The 26,100-nt window shown below is 46.6% G+C and overlaps 1 protein-coding gene and 1 long non-coding RNA gene across 2 annotated transcripts in view; one reads left to right on the top strand and one right to left on the bottom strand.

Moving 5' to 3' along the window:
- Positions 1–3,324, bottom strand: part of LOC123925236 — a 101,722-nt gene extending 98,398 nt beyond the window's left edge. Inside the window, exon 1 of the long non-coding RNA XR_006814936.1 lies at positions 3,175–3,324. This is a non-coding gene — a long non-coding RNA (uncharacterized LOC123925236). The remainder of the gene's footprint in view (positions 1–3,174) is intronic.
- Positions 3,325–5,767: 2,443 nt separating this feature from the next.
- Positions 5,768–8,733, top strand: CCN1 (cellular communication network factor 1). The gene is made up of 5 exons (XM_045978466.1): positions 5,768–6,105; positions 6,401–6,614; positions 6,959–7,315; positions 7,437–7,648; positions 7,774–8,733. Exons 1-5 carry the CDS (start codon positions 6,043–6,045, stop codon positions 8,074–8,076), a joined length of 1,149 nt encoding a protein of 382 aa, XP_045834422.1. The 5' UTR covers positions 5,768–6,042; the 3' UTR covers positions 8,077–8,733.
- Positions 8,734–26,100: the final 17,367 nt, after the last annotated feature.

Below are 26,100 nucleotides of genomic sequence, written 5' to 3'. Positions count from 1 at the left end.
CTCGTCATACTTGATCAAGTCTGTTTCCTCTGTTTCCAATGTCTTTCCCGGTATCAGATTCTTTTTTTTTTTTTTAAAGATTTTATTTATTTATTTGATAGACAGAGATTACAAGTAGTCAGAGAGGCAGGCAGAGAGCGAGGAGGAAGCAGGTTCCCTGCTGAGCAGAGAGCCCGATGGGGGGCTCGATCCCAGGACCCTGAGACCATGACCTGAGCGGAAGGCAGAGGCTTTAACCCACTGAGCCACTTAGGCACCCCCGGTATCAGATTCTTGTTCATCCTTTCAGACTAAGAGTACTTCCACCCTCACTCCCCAGGCAGAGAGGGGTCCGTACAGCACTTTGTACCCACTTCTGCAACAGACTGCAGAGTCCTCCAGGGGAAGGTCCATGGGAAGGACCTCTTTCTGATGTCACCAGCACCTACCACAGTGCCATGACATACCAGGAGCTCTGAATAAATCCGGGTTCAAAGGGGATAATCAGTTTGTCCTCAGATACACACATAATTAAATATCTAGTGGAAAAAAACAGGTTAATAGCACATTCAACCTGTAAGGCACACTCAGACTGATAAGGTATCAAGTAAACGACCTTGAAAACTTAATCTCTGTGACAAATGCAATTTCTACCGGCTAGAGCCTTACTCCAGACATTAAGACTCCTTGATCAGTGTGGCTTGTGAGGTATCAGAAGGACCCCAAAGGTCCTAGATATCCTCCCCACCAGCCTGCAAAGGTGCTTAAAAGCCCATTGGATAAATTCATTTGCATTAAGGCTTTCCCTGTTAAAATGCAACACCCCTCCCCCCCCTCCCCAAGAATCAGTACATTAGGCAATTCTCAGAGGTTAGCCCAGCTTCAGTTAACTTATCAACTATTTTTCTATCTGATGCATTTATTCTGGATTGTCTGGGTAAGCTGTGATAGAGTTAGAAAAAGGTAAAATTCTAGGAGAAGGGGCAGGCCTGAATATCTGAAGAGATGCGGAATAGGCAGTAGGCATGTTTAAGTAGGAGGCTTGTTGGAACCAAGACACCTGTGTCCAATTCTGCTACCTCCTAACTGCATGTCTTTTGCTTAGCCACCCACCTGTGCCTCCACATCTTCATTTATTTAAGATTTTATTTATTTGACAGGGAGAGAGAGAGAGCGCGCGCGCAAAAGAGGGAACACAAACAGGGGGAGTGGGAGAGGGAGCGATCCCAGGATGCTGGGATCATGACCTGAGCCCAAGGCAGATGCTTAGCGACTGAGCCACCCAAGGCAGATGCTTAACGACTGAGCCACCCAGGCGCCCCACCCACGTCTTCATTTAGGTAGAAGATGGTGTTAACAAGAGGATGCGCCTCAATGGGGCACTGGAGAATTAAATGAATCAACACACAGCAGGCGTTCAAAACGGAGCCTAACATAGAGCGGTGTTAAGTGTTTGCTTCTCTTATTGTTAGGAGAGAATGGCAAGAACTTTAGCCCTGAAAAGGGTTGCTCTTGCTGTACTACCTACTGGTCCCCTTTCCCAATGGACCGGTGAAGGGTACGAGTTCTAGAGAGGATGAACAGCTTACCGAAGGCTGCAGGCTAGTGGACAGCAGAGCTAGGGCTTCCTATCCAGGGGTCCGTGCCCCCACCTCCACCCCCCACCCCAGCCTTGGAACTTACTGATGAGAAAGAGTAAAGTGTTGTGGGAGACCCAGAAAAGCCGAAATCGAATCTGGTCTCTCTCCCTTTTCGGGATAATAGGACCCAGCCCTTTGGGACTTCTCCCCAGTGTCAATTCCACGTCCCTGCTCTCGGGTGGGCTCCAGGTCGGAGCCAACGCCACCCTCTGACACACACACTCACACCCCTGCGCCTGGGCGTACCCTCTAAGTCTGGCACAACGCGGCAACTCGCTGCCCCGCTGGGAGGACGAGTCAACAGTGGGGTGGACGGGAAAAGTGACATAATCCGGCCGCGTCGCTCTCGCGCCAGCCTCCCACACAGCGCGGGATGGGCCCGGGCCCTCGCAGGGGTGCGGGCCGGGGCCGGGGCCGGGGCCGGGCCGGGCCGCGGCGGTCTCCCGCGCTCGCTGGATGCCGCCCGCCCGCAGCGCCTGAGGCCCCGAGGTCCAGGCGCCGATACTCGGCGGCAGGCGCGCGATCTCAGGGCCCGCTCCGGGGGCCGCCGCCGCCGCCCCCCGGAGCTGGATGACGGAGTCTTGAAAGACTTTCACCAAATATGGGCCGGGGCTGGAAACGTCCTGCGGCGCGCGCCGCCGGAAACCTCGAGTCCTGCCCACAGCCGCGACTTGGGGCGCGCGGGCCTGGCGGCCGGCAGGGGGCGGCGGACAGCAAGCGGCCCCGGCGCGCGGACTGCTTCAGCCCCGGGTCTCCCCGGCGCGCGGACCCCCGCACGCTGTCTCCGCAGGGGTCCCCAGGGCAGCGGAGCACCACCCCGCCCCAGCCCTCGTCAGCCTGATTACCTCTGGATCTCCCTACCATCACTCCCCAGGGTGGGGGTAGGGGGCCGGAGCCGGGTGGAGAGAAAGGATGGGTGAGGGGGCGCCCCCTTAAAGCTGACCTTTCGCCGGCCCCGTAAAATGTTCTGTTCATTAAATGGCTGTAAAATGTGTAGCTGTGAGACGGAGTGTGCAGGCGAGGACCTGACTATGAGGGCACATGCACGCGCAGACACACCGCTATGAGAGGCACTCCTGTCGTCCAAGACGGTGTTTCTCAGGGTGGGATTCCCCGGACGAGCAGCAGCAGCAGCATCACCTCGGGACTTGTTAGAAACGTAGCCAATAAGAAACATTGGGGTTAGGGCCCAGCAATTAGTCTCTTAATCAGCCCTCCGGGTGATTCTGAGACACGCCAAGGTTTGAGAACCACTCACTGGTCTAGGGTTGGGAAAGCGGAGTCGACAGTTTTAGGGTGATTATTATTCTCAGTTGCTGCCAGACAGTGAACCTTTCTTTTGGTGACCTAAAATTCCCTGGTAGCAGCGGGTGAGAGATGTCCCCATCATTCAGCTCAAAGTTAGGAGCTGCGGAAGACAAGCAGCTCCTTCTCTGTGCCTTGCAGTCCAAGGAAACAACGCGGGCCCATTATTCCCTCACCGGGCGCCCGTTCACGGAGGAGGGAGAAAAAAGAGCGAAAGAGCCATGCACAGTTAGCATCCGAAGACACTTACCCATAAACATTTGCACATTTCCCCTCTAATCTGTCCACGTGAACTGATCTGCTGCTCTCAGTGGAGGAGGCGAAAAGGCGACAGGACATCTTGGGTTTCTGGACCATCCTTAAGCAGGACGTGAGGAGCTGCAGTTCCTCTCCTCTGATGCCGTCGTTTACTAGCAGGCACACCAGGACATAGTGTATGGAAAGGCTGTGCACATAGGTTGCTCCAGTCTCTCCCTCTCCCTCACCTCCCGGCCCTGTTTGCTCCAGCTCCCCACCCCCTCCCACAACACACTCCTGGCTTTAAATGGGCAGCTGATGGTAAGGTTCTCTAAGTTTCTCCTCTAGGGCAAACTCATCCTCTGAGATTCCCCAACTGAAGCCCAGAAACAAACCCACACACCCTTGTTAGAAAACTTTAATCTGATTTTTAAAGGAATCTCTGGAATGGCCTGTGTTTCAAAGCTGTGCGGCAGGCTGAATCTCTTTGCATATCTCCTGTCCCCCTCAATAAAAGAGCAAGGTATAACAGCGGCCAGTTGGATCATCCACTATAATTTTATTTAAAATCATGATAGACAGGTTGCGTGAAAAACAAGGAATTCCAAAGAATTTCCTGCTCTGGGAACAGAAGTTAAGTCTATATTTAACAACATTTGAAGCTGTCAAGAATGCTTTGTGGTTGGATAACAGAGGCAGAAAAATGTTAAAAACGCAGGCTACTGCTATACCCAAATATGGAAATATTGTTACGTCTGGTGTCTGATTCACCATCTGGAAATACTTACAACCATGAAGTCAAATAGAAAAGACTCCACAACAGAAGCCAGGAACACTCCTCTCCATTCTCTCCCCCACGACCTCCTCCCACCCGGTGCTGCGCCTACTCACCCCCATTCCCAATCACTTCATTAAGAAGGAAACAATAATGAAGTTTTAATGCAGGAAAAAAACGTTTCCCAAATAATAATGGATGGACTGTCTTGAGTACCAAGTAGGGCCCAGATTTTCCTCACTTTATTTGCATAGCACCTGACTAGCCATAGTCTAAAGAAGTAAGCCCCGCACCCCAAACCCCCTCCAACAAAGCCTTAGAGATCCTACTCCCAACTAGCAAAAGCCTCTTAGACTTATGAAAGGGCACTTTTGAATGAATGAAACTTAACTCTTTCCTGCCACAGTTTTCTCTATCGGAGGATGTTTTCACTGCAGTAGCTTCTCATTGTGATTATCAGTCATTCAGAGAAAAGTTGGCACTGAAGGACTTCTTAAGCAAGACTGCTAAACTGTGAAGACTGAACAGCCCTACACTTTAAAAAGGACGAAGAGTTCTAGAGCACATATAAAAGAAATTAGCATAATTACTTGTGTACATTTTTATTAAAATTGCACAAGGAGACAATTTTTTAGATTTTGAGGGAAAATTTATCAATCATACCAATGATATTGATGATGTTAAAGCAAACTGCTTTTGGGGGGGCTTCTACTGAGTGTGCTGAAGACAGAACTGGATTTTTTTTATTCTGTTAATTATATTCTAATCTATTTCTTTGTACTTAACAAGAAAAGCATTGCAATCCATTTGAAATGGGAGGCTTCTAAGTGGTCCCAAGGAAACATGTTAAAAACCCCACAAAACTTTTAGCTTTAGATCCACTGGGCACAACGGTGCTGGGATCTGGTTCTCAGCACTGCAGTATACACAGGTGATGATCTCTGGACAAATCACTGCAAGGTGGTCCCATGGCTTTTGGCTGGCTGTTTAGTTAGCACTGCCTCCTGCCCATGGAGGGAGGGAGGCTGGAAGGGCTTACCCAGTCTCCCGCATCCGTGAGGAAGTAGAAGTCAGTCTCCCAGAGAATTCCCTGCGTTCGTTTCCTCTCGGACTTCCAACCCAGGCAGTGGGCTGGAACTGAAGTGGGAACCTCCAAAAACAAACAAGTACGACATACCAAAAAAGGGAGGGGTGCGGAAGGGGGAAGACCTCTGCCTGGGAATCTGCCAGACAGTGGGGGGGAGTTGATTTTTTTTTCCCTCTTCTCATTCATAAATGCCAGTGCGGGTATTAATTTGCAATACACTTAACTTGTTTAATAAACAGCACACCAAAGCTTTGGGATTTGATTCGACCATGCCTCTATGAAATCCACAAATAGACGCACTCCCCCACCCCATTCACCTCTCAATAGATAACTTGACTCTCACCTTCTCTGTAAACAAGCAAAAAGTCGCTGCCTTCCCGGGTGAGGGCTTCCAAGTCTGCCCGGTCAACTCGGCATCACCAGACAAAACCACTTTTGTTCCTCCCTCCCAGGTCCTCCCACCCTCCCAGGGCAGGCAAAGTTCTGAGCTCGCCCCCCTCTACCGTTCCACCACCATCATCAGCACCAAAACGCCAGAAAGAGCCCTCCCCAATAGAAGTAGTTATTTAAAGTGGAAAAAACGGAAGATTGTTTTCTTGACGGGTCCAGGACCAAAAAAAAAAAAAAAAAAAAAAAAGGTGCAACGGAGCCAGGGGAGGCGCTTGGCAGCAGCCCGCGCCAACCAGCATTCCTGAGATGTTTGAGAATTCTGGAACTCGCAGACAGAGCCTACGTCACTGCAACACGCGGCGCCGCGGCCGGCCCGTATAAAAGGCGGGCTCTGGGCGCTCGGGCAGACCGCGAGCGAGAGCGCCCCCGAGCAGCACCCGCGCCCTTCGCGCCTCCTCGGGAAGGACCTCACGAGAAGGACGCCTGCCTGTAGCCCGCTCGCCGCTCCGGCCCTCGCCTCCTGCCGCCCCGCCCGCCTCCCGGATCCACTGACCCGACCCCGGCCGCTGCGCACCAGTGTGTGGGCGTCTTCGCTTCCGCGCTCGCCCGGACTCCTTCTGCGCGCCACAATGAGCTCCCGCACGGCCAGGACGCTCGCCTTCGCCGTCACCCTTCTCCACTTGGCCAGGCTGGTGAGTTCTTTTGCCTCCGCTTCCCCGTGCGTTCTCCCAGGCCCTTCCCCTTTCCCCAGATTGCCCCCGGCCGGAAAAACTAAACTAAAAAGTCGGGGGAGTGGTGCGTTTCGGGTTAGCTCTTTCTTTAGGCCCCCCTGCAGACGCGTCGGGGGCCTCTTGGCAGATGCAGCCGCCCGGAGTGGCCGGGCTGGACAGGATCAGAGACCCGGTGCAGGAACTCCTCCGCCCCCTTCCCTGGGCTCCTAGGCGAACCGTACCGAGTCTCAACGCGTGCCTTCTCACCCCGCTCCAGGCGCTCTCCACCTGCCCCGCCGCCTGCCACTGCCCGCAGGAGGCGCCCAAGTGCTCCCCAGGAGTCGGGCTGGTCCGGGACGGCTGCGGCTGCTGTAAAGTCTGCGCCAAGCAGCTCAACGAGGACTGCAGCAAAATGCAGCCCTGCGACCACACCAAGGGACTGGAATGCAATTTCGGTGCCAGTTCCACCGCTCTGAAGGGGATCTGCAGAGGTAAGATGCTTGTGGTTTGGCCCTTTTAAAAAAATAATAGTCCTCGTAGTCCAGAAGTTTAGTAATTTTGAGACCATGTATGGTGATGCTTTGTTGTTGGTAGCTTGGCAGAAAGGCACATGATTTCAGCAGTCTGGAATGCAATTCAGTGTGTCTGGGCCCAACGAAAAGCGCATACGGAAAAGTGATTCCTGACTAACTTATTGTTCTGGTCTGGAGTCCCCGAGGAATTGTAGGGAACTTTTACCATAAATTGAATTTAACAGCAGAAAATATGTATGAGTTTCAGGCCACGGTTGGGAATCTTAACTTTCTCTTTTCCCTCTTTTTGGTGCTCTTTGCAGCTCAGTCAGAGGGCCGACCCTGTGAATACAACTCTAGAATCTACCAGAATGGGGAAAGTTTCCAGCCCAACTGTAAACATCAGTGCACATGTATCGACGGCGCTGTGGGCTGCATTCCTCTGTGTCCCCAAGAACTCTCTCTCCCCAACTTGGGCTGTCCCAACCCCCGGCTGGTCAAAGTTACCGGGCAGTGCTGCGAGGAGTGGGTCTGTGATGAGGACGGTGCCAAGGACCCCATGGACGACAGGGATGGCCTCCTGGGCAAGGGGCTGGCCTTCGATGCCTCGGAGGTGGAGTTAACCAGGAACAATGAATTAATCGCCTTCGGAAAAGGTGGCTCCCTGAAGCGGCTTCCAGGTAAGCTGAGACCGAGCCCGAAGGATGTCACCTTCCTAGTTTGAAGCTTCATAGAAATGGGTCCTTGAACGTGTTGGGGTCAATATGCCTCTGAGAAATGTGTCGTCTTCTCTGCCTCTAGTTTTTGGAACGGAACCTCGAATTCTATACAATCCTTCTTTACACGGCCAGAAATGCATTGTCCAGACCACTTCATGGTCCCAGTGCTCCAAGACCTGCGGCACGGGCATCTCTACACGAGTCACCAATGACAACCTTGAGTGCCGCCTGGTGAAGGAGACCCGGATTTGCGAAGTGCGGCCTTGTGGCCAGCCGATGTACAGCAGCCTGAAAGTAAGCTCGTGGGGATGCTGGCAGACCGCTCAGGGGTCAGCCAGGCGAGAGAGGGGTGGGCCTGTCTTCCAAGAAAGAACGAGAAACCCCCATTCCTAACTTTCTTTCTTGCCTCTTTCTTCCAGAAGGGCAAGAAATGCAGCAAGACCAAGAAATCCCCGGAACCTGTCACGTTTACTTACGCTGGCTGTTCGAGCGTGAAGAAGTACCGGCCCAAGTACTGTGGCTCGTGCGTGGACGGCCGGTGCTGCACGCCCCAGCAGACCCGCACCGTGAAGATGCGCTTCCGCTGCGAGGACGGGGAGACGTTTTCCAAGAACGTCATGATGATCCAGTCCTGCAAGTGCAACTACAACTGCCCGCATGCCAACGAGGCGGCCTTTCCCTTCTACAGGCTGTTCAACGACATTCACAAATTTAGGGACTAATTGCTACCCCGGTTTCCAGCACCAGGGTGACCGGAACGGGGAGGGGGTAGAAGCGTGCCAGAATCACGGAGCTATGGGTGGGGGCGGTGGGGCTGAGGGACTCATTGTAGAAGGGATGCATTGCTCATTCGTGAGTAGTATTAAGGTATTTTTGGAAACTGGTGCTGGTGCAGATGGACACTGATGCAGCCACAATTGGAGAATACTTCGCTTCATAATACTGGAGCACACGTTACTGCTTCATTTTGGAGCTTGTGCTGTTGATGACGTTCTGTTTTCTGTTTGTAAATTATTTGGTAAGCATATTTTTCTCTAGGCTTTTTTTTTTTTTTCTTTCGGTTCTACAATTGTTTAAAAAAAAAAAATTAGTTGATCAGTTAAAGCCTTCATCTTTTGACAGAAGTAAATGGGAGGGGGTTCCATCCCTTCCTGAAGGTGACACTCCGTGAGTGTCCGTGAGAGGCAGCTAACTGCACTCTAAAGGCAAACAGAAATCAGGTGTTTTAAGACTGAATGTTTTTATTTATCAAAAATGTAGCTTTTGGGGAGGGAAGGGAAATGTAATACTGGAATAATTTGTAAATGATTTTAATTTTATATTCAGTGAAAAGAATTTATTTATGGAATTAATCATTTAATAAAGAAATATTTACCTAATACCTGCGTGTGTGGCATTGGGTATTTTTAGAGACTGCCTGTAGTCTTTGGGAACAGCCTAGCTTATTATGCATTCTTTCAGTCATTCAAACAGAACTACTTGAGTGCCTACTTTGTGCCAGGAACTGTTCTAGGAGCTTAGGATAAGAGCAGGGAACTAACCTACAAAAATAAGACAATGATTGCTTTTATCCTCAGTTGAGAAAAATCTTTGCATTTAAAGTACTCTGTTTTTTAAAACATGTACTGAACACTAGACATTGTAGAGAGCACAAGGAATTGGAAGCTAAATTTGTGATTTAAATAATAATGCTTTATTTTCATAAGAATTCAAAGCCAAAGGGTCTCCATCACCCTGTCACTGTATGGTGGTGTATGGTGGTGTATGGTGTCTACTGTATAGTAGAGTCATTTATCATTTTAATCACTAGGTTATTGGGCTTGTCACCTCGGTTGAGGAGGAGAGAAACATTAATGAAAACAGCCCATAAGCCAGGCTGCCCATATATAAATCCACAGGCAAGATTAAATATGGTTGGATAATGTGTTACAAAAGGTCACTTGTTTATAACCTTATATCTCCTCAATATTGCTCTGAAAGCGTAGGTGAACTACTTAGAAATCCACCCTTAGTTGGGATCAGAGAAAAAAAATCTTGGGAGTCATAGGAATCAGTTTGTTTTCACTGAATGAGCTTGAAGCAATGACTTGTGTTAATTCTAATAAGCCAGTGATTAGGTAAACATGCTGTTAAATGCAAAGGAATGCAAGGAATTTCAAGTACTTTTCCAATAGCGTGAGGACCTAGCTACCCCATCCCCCCTTTCCTTTTTATAATATACGTTATACTGATGGAGGAGAGAGCAGTTAGATGGAGTTGGCTATCCAGAAGGTCAAAGGCTAGATGCAGAGCATTCCTAAAAGAAAAGACCTCAAATTCAGGTCTAGGAGAGGTTGAGAAGGCTGCATCAATGTTTGTGAAAATGTTGGTAGCCTGTTTTAGAAGAATCTACCTCTTTAGAAAGCACTGACAATAAACCTTTTATAGAGGAGTTTTCCTTTCATCAACCCTCTTGGCTCTTGTTCAAATCCATAGTGAAATATTTCAGTCTGTACTTGGTTAAGAGAGTACTTGAATCTTTAGGCATCGAGAAAGTGCTTTAAAAGAGGAGGAGGGGGACGCTCGTGGTGATTTTTCAAAATAGTGTAATATCATGCTTTAATGAAGACCTAGGGCAAAGCATTGCCTAAGCATCTATGTTAAAGCCTTCCTGAAATGCAGAAAGGGTAATGGAAACGTGATGGTAAAACCTACGGGCAAAGGCTCTTCTGATTTTGGCAATGTCTTGCCTGAAATATTACAACTTGTGGCTCCTAAGCTGTCAGTTTTTCTTGCCCGAGGCATTCAAATCTGAAGGTATTTGGGAACTGAAACACTACCTCGTGCAGTCTTGGATGTAGTTAAACTTGTCAGTGTGATGTTAACATGTGAAACAATAAAAGTGTGAGGTTTTTGGGGTGCAGTCCCCTTGAACAGACATCTAAATTTCACATTCCCAGGCAGCAATCCTGAGGTCTTTCCCTCAGGACACTGAAGCCCAGCAAATTGCTTCTTACATAGTGATCAAAGCGTAGAATGTTATAGATCCTTTAAGTGTGTAGGGAGGTAATATGTATGCATGGAAGCTCAGTGTGAAACAAAACCAGACATGGGAAAATAATGGATCTCTGGGTCATTAATTGTACTGTAGTGTATACAGCAAGAGAGATGCATAAATGCTGATTCCATTTAAGTAAGAGTGCTCAATTAATAAAAATGAACAGATGCGAATTATGTCCATTTCCTTTGGCTATAGAAAGTGAAGAAATTCAGAGCAGTTGAGAACAAAATTATACAAATTAGAACATACAACTTTTGTCTAGCTGTGGCACGGAGCTCTGCCTACTTCAAGTACTGCGAGAACAAAATCAAACACCATGCACCTGCATATAAGAAACAGAAGTTACCTATATAAGCACTCATCGTAAGATAGATGTACCCCTCCACGCACAGCAAATATTTGTGTTGTTCTCGCTTTCCAAACCCAAAGACCCTGGTGGTCTTGAGCTGTTTTCTGTTTTTGCTTTGGGTGACCTCAGAATCTTAGGAATTTAGTGAATTTTAAGAAATATTCTATGGGACATGTCGCAGCACAGTGAGTGTTCTCACTGTGATGATTCTCACTTAAACGCATGTGTTGCCCACTTTGCAAAGAGAAGCAACTGAGTCAGAATTAGCAAAGTATATTGTAGCACAGAGGCCAGACTTGCTTTTATTCAAGGCTTCTCCTGCCCTCTGGATACTATTTGTAAGTCAGATGAACAACAGCAAGGGTCCATTAGGACCACAGTTCAGAACTAAGCCCTGTCCCGGGCAGGTGGTAAGTGATGGAGGGGAAAGAACCCCAGACTGGAATTGCCATTCCAACAGCTCTGCCATTAATTACCTGGTGACTCTGGGCAAGTCTCTGGATGGTTCTCTCCTGTTTTAAAATGGCACAATAGCTTCCAGCTATATTTGTCACCACAAATATTCTTTTTTTTTTTCAAGATTTTATTTATTTATTTGACAGAGAGAGAGAACACAAGTAGGCAGAGAGGCAGGCAGAGAGAGAGGAGGAAGCAGGCTCCCCGCGGAGCAGAGAGCCTGATGTGGGGCTCGATCCCAGGACCCTGAGATCATGACTTGAGCCGAAGGCAGCGGCTTAATCCACTGAGCCACCCAGGCACCCCAAATATTCTTTTTCATATGCTCTCTTTGGTGCACTGACTTCCAGACCTGAAAAACTTTGTCTCTCAAGCGACTGAAAACATGAGGTGAGCACGACTCATGGCTTTGGATGGGCAAATGCACTCAGCCCTACGAAGCCTCTGAAAATATAATAATGTTAGGCCCCCTTTCCTCTCCAAAGTACTCTTGGTTACAGGATGTGGCAATCCCCGGATCTCGGTCTATAGGTCCATGCTTTCATCTCCCTGTATAATCCCAATATCTGGGCCTCATTAAGTCCCTGCCCTAAAGAACTCATTCTTCAAAACAAAGCACATTGTGAAGCATGACAATGATGTATGTGTCCTATGGATAGAACAGGCTTATTTGTGACTTACTTTATTGGTGGTGGGCAATACTCATCCACGTAATCTTACAAAGTGCAATTTAATTAAACAAGTACTCGGACGCATTGGTTAGTGCTTTACAATTCTCATATACTCTGCTCACATATTCTGAATCTACCCCTTTCACATGTCTAGTGCAACCATCCAAATCTAAGCCATCATCGTCTTTTGCCTGAATTACTGAAATGGCCTCACTTGTGACAAACTGTCTCTTCAAAGGTAGCTGCAGTAATATCTTCCATCCCACATGATATCTTTGTCCCTTCTGCAATGTGACCCTGTGGCATAGATGGGGTTTATTTTTCCACCCTCTTGGACCCAGGTGGGCTCTTTGACTGTTTTAACCAATGAATACCCAGGAGGCAATGCACTGTGGTGCCAGTTCCAACTGTGGCAATGGCTAAAGCTCCTACTTTCTCTCAGAAATCAGCTTCCATATAAGTAGTAGAATTACCCGAGACCAGCAGGCTGTGAGAAGCCAATGCCACACTGATGGGCCCTAGAGAATACGATACCACGTGGAGAGAGAAAGGCCAGGGAGTACCTTCATGGGAAACCACACGTGTGGGAGGGAACCATCTTGGAAGTAGATTGTCCAGGCTGATGTCTTGTGATTCAGAGATGAAATACCACTTGAGTCCTTCTCAGATTTCCTGACCCATAAAATTCTGAGCAAAGTAATGTGGTTATTTTCAGACACTAAGTTTTGGGTGTTGCTTGTTAAACAGCAATACATAAACCGAAACATCATTGGTTTCCTGCAAGGATCCATTTTCCTTATGGAAACCAGAGTGATTCTTCAAAAATGTGAAGCAGAGCACGTAAACCCTTGGCTCAAAGGCTCCATGGCTGCCCCTTACTCTTAGAATAACATTCATCTCCTTACTTGGCATACAACTCCTGGATCCCGCCTACTTCTTCCCACTCAACCTCATCATAATCCCACCTGCCTTTTCCTCTTTGAAGTAAGCCACATTACGTTCTACCTCAGGGCCTTTGCACTAGCTGTTCCTCTGTCTCAATTGCCTCTCTTGCCTTAATGCCTCTTAATCTATGCTGCTTCTTGTCATTCAGGTCTAGGCATAAATGTTAACATTCTCAGACCTTGCCTTGCCACCTGGTGTAAAGCAGTTCATTATATCAAGCAATTTTGTTTTCATCTCTACTGATATTTTCTTGTTTATTTATTATGCCTCCCACTTCTAGAATAGCCTCTATGAGAGGAGAGATTTTTATCTTTTTCGCAACTGTCAAAGAACCACTTGATACTGTGCCTGCCATACAGTAGGTGCTCATTAATTTAGATTAATGTTGTCTTAAACTGAGGCTGAATTAGAAGGCACCCCTTCTTTGGCACAATGGGTTCCTCCTACTTTACCTTGGGCTTTCCCCTAGGCGGTTAGTTATTCATTTGTCCTTCCATTCATACATCCAGTCAATAGATACTTGTCTGGCACAACTACCTTCTAGGCACAGTGCTATGCAGCAGCTGACCAAGAAGCAAGGTTCCTTTACATTGTGGGAGAAGAGAGATGCACATAAGCAAAACGGAGTTAAGGTTACATTCAGCTGGGGCGCCTGGGTGGGTTGAGGCCTCTGCCTTCGGCTCAGGTCATGATCCCAGGGTCCTGGGATCGAGCCCCACATCGGGCTCTCTGCTCCGCAGAGAGCCCACTTCCTCCTCTCTCTCTCTCTGCCTGCCTCTCTGCCTGGTGTTATTTCTCTCTGTCAAATTAAAAAAAAAAAAAAAAAAAAAAAGGTTACATTCAGCTGCAGGTAACAGAAAACTAAATAAAAATGACTTGAGTAACACCGAGGTTTATTTCCCTCTCATGTGAAAATCCAGGTAGGCAGTACAGGCTGATGTGATGCCCCAAGGTTTCAGGGACCCAAGCTTTTGCTATCTTGTGTACCATGTGTGGCCTCCATTCCTTATATCACTTCATCTACCTGCAAGGAAGGCTGGGAAATGTAGTTCATATGCTGGGCTACCATGTCACCAGCTAAAAATCAGAGAGCCTGTTACTATAGAGGAGAGAACTAGTAGTCTATTCCACATAGCCCAAAATATGTTGTAATAAGTATAACAGGGCACAGAGGATGGTTGAGGAGAAAGGTACCAACTCTGTGAAGCTGGTATGAAAGAGGGCTTCTAGGAGAAGTTGCCACCTCGGTAGTGTTTTCAAAGATAAATAGATTGGAAACTATTCAAAGGCCTTGATGCTTAAGTAGGAAATTTCTTAAAATAAACAATGACAGCTTCCTCATCTCACATCTCAGCCACTAAGAGAAGTCAAAGACACCTCCACTACCTGGTTTGGAGTCTTATAGACCATTAGTATTTGAAGCTGCTCGTATTTTTACTTTGGTTTCAGAAGTATCATGAAGATGGTTCCCATATTAGGGTTCTCTAGAGAAACAGAACCAATAGGATATATGTATATGTGTATACATGCACACACACACACACACACACACACACACACACACCCCAAGAGAAAGATTTAAGAAATTGGCTCATGGGAATGGGGGCGGGCAAGCTCAAAATCCTTTGGGGAAGCCAGCAGATAAATTCAGGTAAAAGTTAAATCCATAGGTCAGGCTAGGCAGGCTGGAAACAAGGGAAGGTTTCTATTGCACAGTCTTGAGGCCAGATTCCTTCTTCTTTGGGAAACCTCAGTCTTTTCTCTTAAGGCCTTCAACTTATTAGATGAGGCCCACCCACATAACAGAGTAATCTGTTTTACTCAAAGTCAATCACATCTTTAAAATACCATCACAGCAACAGCTAGATTTGTGTTTGACCAAATGTCCATCATAACCTAGTCAAGAGGACACATAAAATTAGCCATCATAGTACCTATGTAGTAGAACCTTAGGTGGGCAAAAAACTCATGTCTACTCTCTAAAATGCAATGAATTTGAGCACAGTCAGCAAAAGCAAAAGCTTTTCTAGTTATACCCAAGATGCCCCCAGGCCTGTCATTGTCCTTGTGCATGTGTGCCAATGTTTATTTTTGCATTGACCAGATTTGTGGGCATCTCAAAATGCTCCTGGCACATGACCCAAGCTCCTTACAGAACTGGCAGGATCTACTTTAGCTGAGATGGCTGCAGGGTGGGGGAGTGGAGAGAGAGCCTTATAAGAGCTCTAGAGAAAGGCTTTCTCTAAATCCACACGCACACAGGACAGAATCCATCACTTGCCCACATCCCGAGACAGACAAATAGTACTTGTTCCTCTCACCATTCACGCAGACCCTCACAGTAGCACCAACACCACTATACTGTGACTAGCCGTTTCATTGTTCCCATGAGATTTTAAACTCCTTGAAGAGTTTTGTCAATGAGTGAGTACCAACTAAGAATACATTGAGAGGGGCTATGAGAACTATCTTCCAACATCTCCAGATCTTCATGGAAAAGAGAAAGCAAGTTTATTCTACATTGTCCCAGGGCAGCGCTCCCAGGTTGGTGGCTTAGGCAGGATTGGGCTAATAGACATGTTTTGTTCAACTGGCACAGGGTTTATAAAAACTGAAATCTGTTGCCAAGATTTGAAAGCTGAGCAGTTTTTGAGAAGTCCAAATTTCTGGCATTGTTTGAACATTTCATGGATCTGGCAGCGGTGGACTACAGTTTCTATGTGGTAGGAACTGAGTTCTAGCTTCCTCAGAGCGTGTGCTCTGCCATTCACTGACAGACTGAGGAAGAAGAGACATGCGTGTGTGTGTGTGTGTGTGTGTGTATGTTTAGAGATGATCTCTAAAAATTCAGGTCCTTTCTTAAAATGGCACAACCTAGAGCACCACACTTACCATGAGAGTGCTTAGAAAAATAATTTTTGGCATGGAAACACTGTGTCATAAGCCCAGGAGAGAATAGAGACTGCTTCATTCGTTTCAAATGGCCATGGGACTGTAAACACAGCCTCGCTTTCCAGCTTCCTTATACAATAACAGTCTGTGTATTTTTGAGTAGAGGCATACCTATTCCATTTATAATATCATGTCACGTTTTCCAACAGACACTGGATAAGTTGATCAAAGATAAACACTGCATCCTGAACCTTCACTGAATCTAACCATCTATTTTTGTGGTAATCGAAGAGCCTTCCGAGGGGAATCACAACAGATAGCCGGGAATTCACGCTAGAATTTTTTTTTTACTTTTTTTATATAGAATTTTGTTTTTAGACAACATGAAGTCCTTCCTTCAAGGGCTGTCCCATAAATCTCATTTTTCAGAGACATTCAATAAACTCCAGAGAGTCTGAGAACCTGTCTAGGTAGTTACAGTTAGACATCCAGTGGGAGAGTGGAAGGTAGACCTCAGAGAATTTATTCTCCCAGCTTATCCCTGACTGACGCATTTGGACACAGGGAAGCACTTGGGCTACACGGAGGTTTGGCTGGTTCTTGGTGTCAACGTGGCTCCTGGGAAGACTTCTGCCAATGGATTTTTCTATAGGCGAGTCAGCATTGTCAGCATCTCATGCCCATTCTCCGGCAAACAGAGAATGATTCAACATGGTAAAAATTTCGATCTTCCTTGAAGGAGATTTGCCAGCTTAAAAAAAAAAAAAAGTTGCTCATTCATGGAGGGAGTTTAAATTCTGGGCTCATGAGCAAAACTTTTAGAAAGTTTCTTCCTATATCCGAATCTGTTTGTTCTTAGAAAGGAGCCCATGTCTTTTAATTGACTTCTTGCATTCAGAATGATACTTAGCTATTTACAGTGTTCTCTTTAATGTCTGGGGGGTTTTCTTAACAAAAGGAAGGCATACTTATATGAGAACAATATAAGAAATACAGAACGTCAAAAAATGAAGGTCCCGGGGCACCTGGGTGGCTCAGTGGGTTAAAGCCTCTGCCTCCGGCTCAGGTCATGATCCCAGGGTCCTGGGATCGAGCCCCGCATTGGGTTCTCTGCTCAGCAGGCAGCCTGCTTCCCCTCCTTTCTCTCTGGCTGCCTCTTTGCCTACCTGTGATCTGTCTGTCAAATAAATAAATAAAATCTTAAAAAAAAAATGAAGGTCCCTAGTAAATATTCCCCTTTAGTAAATGCATGTGCCTGCACTCACACACTCACACACTCACACACTCACACACTCACACACACGGCTACTTTTAAGTGCGTAGTGTGTATTACTCACAGATTTGGGGGATACCTAACTTGCATTTTTCTTTTTTTTTTTTTCATTTATTTATTTTGACAGAGCGAGACCACAAGTAGGCAGAGAGGCAGGCAGAGAGAGAAGGGGAAGCAGGCTCCCCGCTGAGCAGAGAGCCTGACGCGGGGCCCAATCCCAGGACCCTGAGACCACGACCCAAGCCAAAGGCAGAGGTCCCAACCCACTGAGCCATCCAGGTACCCCTACTAACTTGCATTTCTTAAAAATATATTAGACCATACATAGAGTTTTACATTTACTGTATCTTGGAAGTCAGTTAAGGTTGATCAGTTCTCCCTTCGTCACTGTAATCATTTCATAGACTTTCCTTGTATTATTGATGTGCCATAATTTATTTAAATACTTGTGTGACAGACACTTCTGGATGCCCATCCAACAGCCATTCCCCCATTTCCTTGACTCCTTGCTACCAGAGCCCCAATTTTGTTCAGGTGTTCTCCCTCTCATCTGACAAAGGAAATCCCGTCTCTACTCTTACATCAGGGTTTGCCTCAGGCCTGGCTTCAGCCAGCTCGAGGCTCCTTCCCTTACCAGAGAGAGAGGTCATAATCAGTGATTCTCAAGGAGAAATCTTGTGGGGGGGGGGAAGGGTTCTGAGAAAGGGGTCCTTGATAATAACAAGAGACTGGAAGAGGAAATGCCTTTCCTCTTTGCTGGACATCACTCCTCTTGAGCCCAGGATGGAGGTGTCATTGACATTGACAGTGGGGAAGCAGAAAAGTGAAAAGCCCCTGGGTCTCTGAGGAGATCACTAAGCTGCTCAATAACCCAACCCTGGCCTTACCTGACAGCCAGACCTCCTGTTTGGTGTGATGATAAATCTCCTATTGTTCAAGCTATTTTTGTTAGGCCAAATGTCACTTATAGCTCAAGTCATCCCAACTGATGATTTTACCCTTGGCCCTTTTTGATGTCTATGGGCTTTATAAATAGCATAGCAATAACCATTTCCAAACGAGAAGAAGTACTTTAGATATGAGTGAATAAACCAACAAACAGATATTTGGCAGGAATGAAACTTTCAGTTATTTACTTAACACTACTAAGTATATAGCACTTGATAGGCCATGGGCCAGCCAGACATGGAGTGACAAATAAGGAAATAAAGAGACATGGTCTCTGGCCTTAAGGATGTCACATCTAGCAGAGATATCAATATACACAAATAATTCTGGTGTACTGTAACCATGCCAGAAAACTTAGGATTAGGAGAATATACAGGGTAGTCAGAGAAAGCTTCACAGAGGACAAAATATCTGAACAGAGTTCTGAAGGATGAACAGGAGTTTGGTACTTGGATTTACATCCCAAATTGAAAAACACCAAAGTATTCAAAGCCTAGGAATACTATCAAAATCAGCAAACTTAGAGCCTCCTACAAGACGTGAATTGTAAAAGCCATTCTGCATATTCACTTTTGCACTTACGGCTGATAAGAGGAAATAGCAGGCCTCACTCAGCAGGGGCCTGCAGGAGACAGCCCTGGTGATGGGGACAGGCCTGTTCCTTCTATGGGAGTTACCTCTGGAAACCCCCCACAGCCACAGTGATCAGAGCCGCTGGCCTGCAGAGGGTGAATTAGCACTGACATCACCAGATATGAGCTGGAAATGGGGGAATGCAGCCACCTCACCATACCAGCAGGAGATAAAAGCTGTCTGCTTCTCCCACATGACAGGATCAGCTCAGGCTGACAGGACCCAGCCGAGGCCTGACCTACTGGTGGGTCACCCAAGGCAGCCCCAGGGATGACTTGGACCCAGTGGCAAAGGCAAAAAGCCCAGAGAGAGAGAGAAGTGGCCCGGGAAACTTGGTTCCTGCCATCTGATGCTCCTGTGTTTGTGCCACAGGTCAGATTCTTGTAGGAGGCCAGCCCTTAATGGCTTCCGGTTCCTCCCAGGGTAATGCTCATACTCCCTGTAAGCTGTGCAGCTTTCTTGTCCAGGAGTTGAAAGCCGGAAGGCAGTAATATGACATGGAAATAAAAGGCCACAGGGGCAGCTCCATGCTGGCTCCATAACCCCATCTTTTCCTCTAGACTCGAATGAACTATGAGGATTGCACTCACCATCAAAATGAAGGTCAAGAAAAGGCATCAACTAAATAGCCAAGAGTCTTTAAGTTCGATATGGGTGAGTATTAATAAGTAATTCACAGTCTTTATGTGCTACATCAATATTTAATGAATTAGAGGATTTGGGTGATTTCATTATATCCATGGATTTGGCTTACACCATTCCAGGTATCTGCATATGCTCCTAAGGATGTCTTTAACCGGCACGGTCACCCTCACATTGTCACCTGCCTAGAAGCTGTACATTCTCTTTATGCTCCCAGACGCCAGAGACCAGATCTCTTGGCATGCTGTGGGAACCTAGCCATTGAAATAAATGGAACATGGCAATCCCTCAGCACCGGCAACAGGAGCCACTGCTTTTTTGGGTGAGGAATGGTGAAGCCAAAAAAAGAAAGGGAAGAAATCCCCTGTAACATTAGACAGACTCTAAGAAGTTGTTCTGAATTGAGGCCTGAAAGTCAAGATTAGCAGTCACATCGAACTTTTTTTGTAATGCGTTTTTGGCCCAAATAACAGATATTCATTCATTGACATACATCTGCACATACATATATATCTATCTATTGTACACACACACACACACACACACACACACACACACACACAGAGTTGCTGTTTATAATTACTGTTTGTTATAAGCCTCGCACATTGCTGAGCCATAGGGGGTATAGCTCAGTAAGGACTTGCCATCTAGGTGTCACAGAATCAAAAACCAAGGTCCTCATTCCTCAAGGGCTGCTACCCACAGTTGTTCCCACTACATTGCTCGTCTGGTTTTCCCATGACCTGCATGGAAGGGAATCAGGGCTATGCCACTACACATTCCTCACTCCCAGAATGGAGGAAGGGCAAGACCAGTCTAGCCCAGCTTCCCTGGATAACTATGGAAAAACGACATTATTTTAAACTTATGATATACATTCTCTGAAAAGGGAATTCCATGTGGTTTACTCACAAAGGGGCCCAATTCTATCCTTCAGATATCAAATCCCACTTGGAGTCCTATGGCATTAAACCATTACTTGGCACTTTCTTATACCCTATATCATCTAAGACTTTGATGATTCTTAAGATACACCACCATTTTCCACACCACTAAGAAAAATCCATCCAATTATGGTCAACTACATCATACCACTTATAGTAAAATGCATCTTAATTTCAGAGATGTTAAAGGGTAAAAATATATCCTTTCTAGAACCAATGATATCCAAGGGCTCATCTAATTAGACTGAGTTTTGAGAGAACAGGAACACATCTTATAGTCTGTCTTCTCTACTTTGGCGTGTCTAGCATGGTGTCATGCACGTAGAAAGTACATTGTAAACATTCTTGAGTGAACGAGTGAGCAGCTGCTACAAATTCTATGTCCCCCTTATAGGAAAGTGTGCTGAGCATTACATCAGGACATGGAGATAGAGGTAAGAAGGTCCAGATGGGGTCTGCTTCTTCCTATGGCATGTACCATTGGAAACAGGCAGACTCCATGAGAAGACATGGAGGGAGCTCCTCTAGCATGCACAGCAGCTCAAGGCCTGCTCACCTCAAGGCCTGGTCAAGGAGTTGCTGGCCAGACACTCTACAATGCCAGGCTCCTCAGGGACCTATTTATGTTTCTCCTGAAAACCGGTGTGTAATATCAAACTTCTGAAAATAAAATCACAGTTTAAGTGGACTGTGGGAGCTGGCTATTTAGAGGAACCTGCTGGCAAGTTCTCTTGTAAAGTCAATAACCATCCCGGGTTTATCTACTTTATGACTTTGTATTTTGTATATCGCATTCCCGTAGAGCAAGGCACACACCTTTATATTGAGTTTCCCCACAGTACAGTCTTTGTGCTGGGTCAGTGGCTTGAGCGCTTTTGCTACGACCAGCCCCTCTCCCTTGAGGGTTCCTGGTCCGCTCAGGTGGTCGGGCCAGACCAATCCCCTCCCACAGGTGCCAGTGCTTCCCTGTCGTGGATGGGGCAAATGGAAACCGCATTTTCCTTTGTTTCGTTTACTCTAGGATGAAGTTACTTCTGATCAGAAAGTTGCATTCAAACTTGAGAAAGATGGGCCATATCGATAATGCAAGCATGTACCTTGCACAGAATGGAGCACACGTGAACGCACACATGACACAGGCACGTACCCCACATAGAAGAGAGCATGAGTGAAGGCGCACATGACGCTGGCACGTACCCCACACAGAAGAGAGCACGCATGAATGTGCGCATGACGCAGGCACTTCCTGGCACAGAACAGAGCACATGTGAATGCACACAAGACGCAGGCATGTACCCAGTACAGAAGAGAGCATGCGTGCATGTGTGCATGACGCAGGCACGTACCCCACACAGAACAGAGCACATGTGAACGTGTGCATGATGCAGACATGTACCTTGCACAGAAAGAGCACACATGAGCGCATGATGCAGGCATGACGCAGGCATGTGCCTAACAGAGAACAGAGCACACATGAGCGCAGGCACGTGCCTGGCACAGAACAGAGCACACGTGAGCACAGGCATGTGCTTGACACAGAACGGAGCACACGTGAATGTACCCATGACACAGACACGTACCCCACACAGAACACTTGTGCGCATGCCACCCGTGTGGGGAGGGAAAAGGAAGGGATTCATACCTTTGACACATGTGTACTGAGCATCTGAGACACTCTGGGTTCTGTGCCACTTCTTTGGAAGAATAATGAGAAGAACAAGACTCAGCCTCTGGCCTCACAGTCTATTACAGTAAGGTGTGCTGGAATAGTACAATGAAGGTGTGAGGCTGCCTCAGCCTGAGAGAATTGGAGAAGGTTTTACATGGGGTACGGTCTGGAAGTCAGGCCTTGGTGGAAAAGGGGAAGGGAGAAAGGGCAAGGCAGATAGTGCCAACAGCGCATACAAAGGCAGGTGTGCAAAAGCATGGAGAACCTGGAAATTGTCGGTCAGAGGGCACTCTGCAACTATCTCCCTTCCCACCCACAGCCAGCGACAGTAAGTGAAAGACATCCTTAGACTGGACCCATCATCGCAAGCCTCCAGGGAATCCTAAACTTGACCTCCCAGATCTCTGTTTCCCACAGACCTAGGAACCTGAAGTTCTAGTCCTGGTACTGTTGGTGCCACAGGACCTACCCACAGGAAATGGGACCCACATCCTGAAAAGATCTCCTCTCCTATAGTTTTGCAGTCAAAAGGGTGAGAGGAGCAAGAGAGAGCCAGTAAGGTTCTTTGGTGATGGTTCTGGCACAAGGCTGTAATACCCAATCAGAAATGCCAGATGGCTTCCTTACACTTGCTTAGTTCTCTTCCCTCCTTCATCCTAAACTGTCACGCTTGCGAAATCCGCAGCCTCCTATTGTTTTGCCTGACCTGCTCCTCTGAGTCCGCCCCCAGGGTGTGATAAATAATCCTCGGAAAACACAAGTTCTTATGATCCCTTCAAAGTGGTGAGAGACATCAGAGGCAGCGGCTATGTTTCTGAGGCTTGAATTCTCATGTTCCTAATCTCTGGGCTCAGTCTCTGTCATCATTGGTGGACAGTTCTCCCACTCACTGTTGGTGGGCAGGTGTCATCTGTTTTACTTCTTAATACGATTCAGTCAGAATAAAAATGATAGAACCCCAGAGGTGAACTGGGGGACCCTACACGTGGGAGAGACTTAGAGGTTCCTGGTTCCACCTACCCCTGGAGCCCCTTCCTCACATCTTTGGCAAAGAGTGACCCGAGCCTTTCTCACCCCCAGAGATGGTGTCTACTCTGCCTCTTTCTGTAGTTCATGCTTCAGACATGTGAGCTGTTCTGAATATTAACTTGAAGTCCATCTCCCTATAATTTTTAGTAACTGTTAATTGTTCTCCTCCTGGCAGACCTTAGAATGAATTTAATCCTCTTCCACATGTCATATTTAAGTCCTCTGAATTAAGTGCTTCATCCCCACGTGCACTCCCAGCCTTTCTTTTCTTCTTTTTCTGGTTTTTTTTTTTTTTTTTTTAACCCCTGTGTAAACATCTATAGTGGGTACAATTATTCCTCACATGGTCTAGTCTTCAGGCCTTCGTTCCCTGGTTGCTTGCTTCCAGATACACCAGAGTTTGTCAAGGCCCCTTTAAAAACAGGATATTGGTGAGTTCGCAGAGCCCTCTAGATCTTCCCGGAGTGCCAGTGCCAGGAAGCCTATCAATTCCCTTAGGGAATCTAAGTCCACTTTTATTTACAAATCCACCTTCCCTACTAAACGATGAGCACTTACATTCTTATCTTCCCAGCTTCCAACAAGTACAGACTTAAATTTCAGAATCCAAGAGACAATATAGTCCAGTAGAACTGGGTCTGTCTCAGTACCTTCAGACACCAGCACTAAGCCTGCTAACCACCGGCACTTAATAACCGTGTGGTTAATTAACCAATTCATTTGTTTAATGAAAACAGGTTCAGCTTGCATTTAATTTCTTAGCAGTATGTCAATACTTATTAATATAATAATTATTAACTGAAATCACATGGTCTACTTCATATGACCTCTATAAGGATAACCCACCACTTCCACTTGTATTATTGATTTCCTTAATGTAAATTTAGGATTTGGCATCTGTGTAACAAACCCTTCCAAAATTTGGTGGCTTAAAACAATGAGGACTTATTATTTGTCACAATTTTGTTTGTCGACTGGGTGCAGCTGGGTGGTTATTCAGGCCCTGCTCACTGAGCCAGGAGCTTGGGCTGGGGCTAAAATGTCCAAGATGGCCTCTCATCTCCCAGGTCTCTCTTCTTGCGGCGTCTTATTATTCAGTAGTTTAGCTTGAGCTTCTTTAGAGCCAAACAGCTGGCTACTAAGAGAGGATGTTCCGAGAGGACAGTCCCAGTATGCAAGCACCTAGTAAGCCTGTGAAGGTTTCACAGTGACTTGGCCCAGACAAGTCACATGGTCAAACCCGGAGTCAATGCAGGAAGAAACTGCACAAGTTCTTGGGTACCAGGATGTGTGATTCACTGGGGACCTCCAGCCTTACAGTCTGCTCTATTTATCCTTATTAAACGTCACTGTTACATGTTTAAAAAGGAGTATTTTTTCTCATGACTTCACAGAGAAGAATCCAATTTTCTCTGGATATAGGCAAGCCTGAGGAGGAGGAAGAGGAGGATACATCATTAATTGTCTACTGTGTGGCAGGTGATTCTTTTCATATTTACAACTCATGAAAAATATCCCAAGGACAGAGTTATTACTTTCATTTTAGAGATAAGGAAAGTGAGGTTCAGAGAATCTCAATAAGTTCCTCCAGGTCTCACACAGAGTTGAAGGTAAGATTTCAACCTAGGTTTCTCATTCCAAAGCATGTGTTCTTTTTTTAGCACTATACCATGCCGTCTCTCAAAGTCTGTACTTTTGACTCAGTAAAATATATAATTCCCTGCAAAAAAAATGTTTCTCAAATTCTAATAAAGAACCCAAGATGTCAGAAAATGTAAAATAACTTTTCTTTCTCTAGAGTTCCTTAAACGTTTAAGTCCTGTTTTGTCCCAGGGTATTTTGGTGTTGGGTTTTTGGTGGTTTGCTTGTTTGTTTGTTTGTTTTTTAATATACAGCTAATTCTCCTGAGAAGTGAAGAAACCCTAAAGTGCTGCTCATCCAGGAGGGCTGGGGAGTTTAAGGATGTGAATGAGGGTTCAGATAAGACTTTATATACATAGTTGTAAGGCAGGATTCCTACAGAAAAAAGCTGGGTTTGAACTTGAAGTCCATCTTAACCCCATCCATACTGTCTGAATTGGCAGCCTAATCGGCCTCCAAGTAGAGAAGTATGCTTTTTTCTTTATCTACTCTGGTAAATTATTAAAGGGCTCTTCTGCCCAAGGGGAGATCATTAACTTCCTGGAAGGTTGCAGAAGGCATCTGGCAGGTGCAGCAAGGCAAACCAGGGCAGCTCAGGTAGGATGGTAGAAGTTGGCTTCCTCAGGCAGCTTCCACTGGTCAGCCAGAATGAGGAAAAGACCACCACTGGGCAGGGGGAGATAAGGACGGGCCATGGGACAAGAACGGAGGCAAGAATGGGATGGGATGGGATGGGATGGGATGAGATGGGGGCACCTGAGTAGCTCAGTCGGTTAAATGTTAAATGTCCAACTCTTGATTTCAGCTCAGGTCATGGTCTCAGGTTTGTGGGATGAACTCCTGTGTCAGACTCCGCACTGGGCATGGAGTCTACTTAAAATTCTCTCTCCCTCTGCCCCTTCCCACCCTGTCACTGAAATAAATCAATCTTACAAAAGGAAAAAGAAAAAAAGAATGGGATGGAGGAAGAGGGCTTCCCCTGTCTAGCCTGCAAACGGATTTTAAACTCATTAGGTAATAAAAATCCCATTTGCCTGATTGAGTATGTGCCATATGTACCTGCATTTACCCACGCCTTGTGGAACTCTGAGGTGACAGCCTTCTTACATGTAGAAGTAGAGGCTGGGGCAAGTGCCGGATTGGTCACTGGAGAAACATTTATGTAGGTGACACGGAAGGGCAGGAGAGTCCTAGAACCTCAGTTGACTTCTTTACCAGTCCACCCTCCTCATGCCACAGATGAGGTGACATGGGAGGTTATATGACATGGCCAAGGCCACTGACTTTGTTGGTGCCAGAGATGGGACTAGAACCCACATCTCCCAACTCTAGGGCAGGACTTTTCCCTCGGCGTTGGTGCTGTTGTCAGTCTCCATAGGTTTAACAAGTGTTTGGGGAGAACAATTGAAAGCACTTTTCCCAAGGAGTTGGGGGACCAGAGCATCCAAATCATGGCTTTTAGGCCAAAATTCACAGCCTGCTTAGCTGCACGCTCTCATTCCATCCTTCAGTGATTGCTCCTTTTGGAAAGTGGTGCAGCTGTTAAGAGAATTCTCATGCCTGTGACTCTCCTCTCAGCTTTTCCATCCATGGAACAGGCTCCACGTACAACCT

The sequence above is a fragment of the Meles meles genome, chromosome 1, assembly GCF_922984935.1.
Source record: "Meles meles chromosome 1, mMelMel3.1 paternal haplotype, whole genome shotgun sequence".
Lineage (NCBI taxonomy): Eukaryota > Metazoa > Chordata > Mammalia > Carnivora > Mustelidae > Meles > Meles meles.
The sequence above is the reverse complement of the archived record's forward strand: the minus strand, read 5'-3'. Positions and strand labels throughout refer to the sequence as shown.